General features: G+C 46.4%; 2 protein-coding genes across 2 annotated transcripts; one reads left to right on the forward strand and one right to left on the reverse strand.

Annotated features, from left to right (window-relative positions):
* Positions 1 to 1,551: 1,551 nt before the first annotated feature.
* Positions 1,552 to 1,974, reverse strand: LOC139782804 (uncharacterized). The gene has a single exon (XM_071721885.1). The coding sequence runs from the start codon at positions 1,972 to 1,974 to the stop codon at positions 1,552 to 1,554; it is 423 nt and encodes a 140-aa protein (XP_071577986.1).
* A 1,903-nt stretch (positions 1,975 to 3,877) lies between these two features.
* On the forward strand, positions 3,878 to 4,885 carry LOC139782805 (uncharacterized). Its single transcript, XM_071721886.1, has one exon. The coding sequence runs from the start codon at positions 3,878 to 3,880 to the stop codon at positions 4,883 to 4,885; it is 1,008 nt and encodes a 335-aa protein (XP_071577987.1).
* Positions 4,886 to 5,682: the final 797 nt, after the last annotated feature.

A 5,682-nucleotide genomic window follows, 5' to 3' on the forward strand; every position in this document is an offset into this window, starting at 1 on the left:
CTCTCTCTCTCTCTCTCTCTCTCTCTCTCTCCCCTCCTCCCTCCTTCCCTTCCTCCCTCCCTCTCTCTCTCTCTCCCTCTCTTTCCTTCTCTCTCCCTCCCTCTTTCTCTTCTTATTCTTTTTTCTATTTTTGTATTGCTTCCTCATAGAGGAAGCTTTGTTTTCATAAACTTTGTATATGGACCTTTGATCGCATATAAAGCTAGGTCTAATCAACCAAATTTTGAAGTATTATATATGAAATAGGGGTAGAAAAGACCGAAGAAAAAATTGTTTTTTTAGTTTTCGATGCCAATGTGTTCCTTATGTTCGAAAACGTCAGAAAATCGCTATTTAAAAAAATGTCCGTATGTGTGTATGTATGTATGCGTGTGTGTGCCAAATTTACCGAAATTTCTATAACTCAAAAACTGATTAACCAAATCTTAAAGAATTATATATGAAATAAGGATAGAAAAAATTGAAGAATATAATAGAATTAATATGTATGTATGTATATATTTATTGCTTATCCCCGCAGAGTTTACAAGGCGTTTTTATAAGGAACGTACCCAAACCTTTACAACAAATTTTACACAAATTTTTACACAACCTCTTAACCTAACTTAGTCTAACTTAAACCTACTTAACTTAATGGTGTGGTTGTGAGCTTCTGCCTCTGCGTCCGCCCACACCCACACCCGCCGCGCACACACACACCTCTCCGCAAAAGGGACTTCCGTTTTCTCTTGCCTTTGATTTTCCCTTTGCGCCACTTCCACCCCCCTCTCTTCGTCATACCACTCATTCATTCATTCCTTCATTCATTCTCTCTCATTCCCTCCTCACTCATACCTCCCTCCTCCCCTCCTCCCAGCCCTTCCACGTACCCCTTCTTGTTCCTCTCCTTCTCGGTCTCCCTTATCCACCCTTTCCCCTCTCCCCCCTTTCTCAGCACCCATCTCCTCGCCTCCTGCCAACTCCCCTCCCCTTCATCCCAGTCCCTACAACGCTCCCACGTATGCTCCCACGTCTCCTCTTCTCCCTCGCACAGTCTGCATATTCTTTTCTCCTCCTCCTCCCAATATCTGCCCTCCCTCATTTCGTTCCCCAACCTAAACCTCGCTATTCTGCTCCATCTATTTCCCCCCCACCCTTTTTTTAGGTACTCCGGTATCCCCTCCTTGTACCATTTGTTGTACCTCGACTCCCTTATTCTGTCCCATCTTTCTGCCCTTTGCACCTCTCTTTCCCACCTTACCATCTCCTCCCGCCGTGTTTCTTCCTCCCCTCCCCGCTTCCCCTCTCCCTCCACCCACAAGCCTCTATCGCTCAGAAACTTCCTCTTACCTTCTTCCCAACTCGAGATTTCCCCTCTCTTCCCCGTTCTTTCTTTCACCTCCTCCCAACACCTCGCCAGCTCGCTTTCTCCTCCCTTCTCCAGCCTCCTTTCGAACCCCCGCGCCCTCCTGCCCGCCCTACCTCTTAATTTTTTTCTCTGCATCTCTTCCCTCACCAAGTACCCCGGCGTCCTCCTATCTACTCCCAACACCCATCTCAAATATCTTTCCTCTAGCCTCTCCATCCCCTCTCTCTCTCTTCCCAACCCCATATTTCCACCCCGTACCCCATTACCGTCCACACCAGCTTGTCAAATAGCCAAAGCCTTCTCCCCCAATCCTTCCCAAACCTCCTCTTCCCTATCCCCCACACTTTCCCCATTACCGCCGCCGCCTTCTTAACCCTTTCTTTCACGTGCGCCTCTTGTCCTCCGTTCCTTTGTAGCGTATACCCCAGGTATCGGAACTCCTTCACCTCCTCCACTTTTCTTCCTTTCCACCACCAAACCTTTTTCACCATCCTTCCTCCTCCTCTTCTAAATCTCATAATCTTGGTCTTCTCCGCGTTTAATTCCAACCTCTTCTTGTCCAGGTACCTCTCCAGCCTCTCCATCATACTTCTCATTTCATCCTCCCCCTCCGCCAGCAGCACCATGTCATCCGCAAACTCCAAGTCTACCCCGCCCAGCTTCTGCCTAAACCTATTTCTCCCTTCTTCACTCCATACACCCCTCCAAATCTTTTCACCTCCTTTGCCCCCCTTCCCTCCCACCTACTCCCCTTTTAGCCATACATCTACCGGTTGATGGTCAGAGTCCACCCTGTCCTCTATCCTCATCCTTTCCACTTTATCCTTTGCCTCTCCCTCCCCAATCACATAATCTATCACTGTGCATCCCCTTCCCCCGGTATATGTAAACTCGCCCTCTTCGTCCCCCTTTATGTTCCCGTTGAAGATGCACCACCCTCTTTCCCCCAGGAAGTCCAACATCAGCCTACCCTCCCTTAATAGAATTAATAAAAATTGCTAATAATAAAGAGGCTACCGATTTCTGTTTTAAAAAATCTACGTGATTGCTCTAATTTCCGCAAATTTTGAGATACCGAGCTTAATTTTTTTTTTATAGATAGAGTATCATTAAAGGTAGGTTGGTGTTGAATTTAGCAAGGATCGGTGAAGGGGTTACCGATTTTTGCCTAAAAAGTATACAAATTATAGATGTAATCTTATATGTAGAGTATCATTAAAGGAAGGTTGTTCTGAATTTGGCGAGGATCGGTGAAGGAATTTCTGCTCAAAAAGTTACATGTATAAGTTATATATGTAATTTTATATAGAGTATCTCTATATTAAAAGAAGGTTGGTATTTTGAATTTGGCGATAATCGGTAAAAGGGTTCTTTTTTTATAAAATTTTGAATTTTTTGAGAAATGTCCGTGGTTGCTCTAACTTCCACCAATTTTGAGATATCAGGCTATTTATAATTCTATTATATTCTTCAGTCCTTTCTATCCCTACTTCATATACAATATAATTCTTTTTTATACGCGATTAAAGATCCATATGCGAAGTTGGACCATGTAGCCTGAACTCCCCAAGTCAACATCGATTTGACATTGCGTCGATTGTAAAACCCCACTTGTGCTACTAAGCTCTATCAATTCATAAAAAGATTAAATTTAAAATTAAAAAAAGTGTACAAATTAGAAACTTGCACATTGCTTCCTCATCATTACAGATCGTTACCATTGCTCTTATTTTATTTTGCTCATAAAGCTTCCTCTATGAGGAAGCCAAAACAAATAAATACTAATAATTATGCATCGAATAAAATACAAGCTTCTTCATAGAGGAGCTTCGTGAGCGAAATAAAATAGGAGCAATGGTAACGATCTGTAATGATGAGGAAGCAATGTGCAAGTTTCTAATTTGCACACTTTTTTGTATTACTTTCGTACTTTTTCTGTTTCTAATAGGAAAAGATTCGGATAATGATATATCAGATTATTTAATGAATACAAGTTCAAACAGCTTTAATGAGAGTGTAGTCAACGTACTGTGGCGATTATATCGTCATACATTTAACCGCCGAAACAGCTTGAATCTAAAGTAAGAAATAACGAGGTCGAAAAATAGGGAAAGACGTTAGATTTGAAAACATAAATATAAGTAACGGTAAGCGGGAACGTTAAAGGCAAGACACAAACATTAAATATTAACGTTAAACCGATCAAGACGTGACGAGCGACTTTTCGAAGGACACGAAGTCCGGAGAGGAGAAAACTATCGCGAGATCCCGGGGACAGAGAGACAAGCATTCGACACTGCGACTCGCTAGGGTAAAGACGTATCCGCGTGAATTGTAAATACTTAGAAACTTTCGTGATTAAAGACAGTATTAAGAGACAGATTTGAATAGATCAATCAATTAATCCTTTCACGCACGACCTATTTCCAAAGTGATGACCCCGACGTGATCGCGATTTGACATTTTTTATTTTTTAACAAGCGAGTCCAGTCGAATCCGTATACGAAATAAATTCGCGTGTGGAGTGCAATGGTGATCACGTGCGACGAAGCCGAGCCGACAGGGACGCAGCAGACCGTAGACCAGCAGCCGAGACTCCCGTTGGCGCAGCAACAACCGATGCAACCGAGGATGGCGAAGCAGCTGCACGACCTCCTGGTGCCCGGCCCCGAGGTGAGCCGAGTAGGCATGCGAATGCCGGCGGATCCTGAGCTGTGGTTTAGTATCGTCGATCGCAGTTTTCAGGCCGCCGAGATCACGGTGGACGCGACAAAATTTGGTTACGCGTTGACAGCTATCGGCCCGCGATATACCATGGAAGTGCGCGATATTATAATGAATCCGCCCGCGGAACAAGCGTATGAAACGTTGAAAGCCGAGTTGATTAAGCGACTTTGCTTGTCGCAGGAGCATAAGACTCGTAGGCTCCTCGAGCATGAAGAAATCGGCGATAGAAAGCCGTCGCAATTTTTGAGACACCTCCGTAGTCTCGCCGGAAACGTGGTCGGTGACAAGGTGTTGCGTACGGTTTGGCTCAGTCGTTTACCGGCATACATTCAACCGCACTTAGTGACGCGTACCGCGGATACGAACGAACAATTGGCCGATATCGCGGATGCGATTGTAGAGGCAACTCGGGCGCTGGCGTTCCAGGTGGCAGAGACGGCGAGGGCCACGGCGCTCACGGGCCAGAGCGCAAACGATTTGACTTCGGCTGATGCGAAGTTAGAATTACGATTCGCGCAACTACGACTGACGATGCAGCAGGAGATGGCGGAGCAGTTATCAGCGATTCACAAATCAATCGAGGCAATTAGCGAGGGGCGATCTCGCGAGGATCGCGACGACGATCGACGTCGCTCGCGCCCGCGTTCGCGTTCGCGATTGCGCCCGCGTCCGCGGTCGTATTCAAGAGATCGCGGGCACGAGTCAAACGGACTACTATGCTATTATCATTGGAGATTCGGGTCCGACGCGACTAAATGCAGGCCGCTCTGCTCGGCGCAACGACAGGGAAACGCCGTGACCGGTCGTTAGTGGCGGCGAGCGATTCGGGGTATCACACTCGTCGCCTTTTTGTGACAGACGATGTAACGAAGACGAATTTCTTAGTGGACACGGGCGCCTCACGGGGACCTCTGCGTGTATCCCCGGCGGATGATTCGCGGGCCACGACGGAGGTCGACCTACGAATTATCGGCGGCTAAGGGTGCCGTCCCATGGCGCGTATCGCGATACGCGCGTATCGGGCGTATCGAACTCTGTGACCAATCACAGACAATCCGCCGTTTTTAATACGCTCAACAATCCGCTGAACATTGTTTGAGCGGATCGCACACTCACAAATGTATGTACAGTCGTACATACATCGTAACGTACGTCGAGCCCTCCTTCTTGGGCTCAGGTGCCATATTGAGTGTAGAAAGTACACTAATAGTGCAGTAGAGAAAAGAGAAGAGTAGAGGTCTGCGTTTTGTCTTCCGATATTATTATGCAAAATTTTTGGCAAAGATGTGAAAAAAATTGCGATCTTCAGCGATCGAGGTGCGCCGCTACAGGCGGTTTAACGCGACGAAATTCGATGACTCGTATCTCGACCGTGCTCGATTGTCACCGTGATAAACAGCGGTAAGATAGGTTAGCGTACCCCCGGTATATGAGGCAATGAAACCCCCCGCGGGTAATACCAGCTAAATACGAGTCGCGAGCGTCGCTTTTCCGCACGGAGATACTGTCGATGAAATAGTTGAAATCGCCTTGTTTACGTTCTGTTCGGCTGCGAGTGACGTGCAATGTACAGTGTCCGCGAAGTACCAGAGAGCGCTCACGCACGA

The sequence above is a fragment of the Temnothorax nylanderi genome, unplaced genomic scaffold, assembly GCF_030848795.1.
Source record: "Temnothorax nylanderi isolate EJ_2023f unplaced genomic scaffold, tnyl_v1.0 TNYL_tig0441_pilon, whole genome shotgun sequence".
In the NCBI taxonomy this organism is placed as follows: domain Eukaryota; kingdom Metazoa; phylum Arthropoda; class Insecta; order Hymenoptera; family Formicidae; genus Temnothorax; species Temnothorax nylanderi.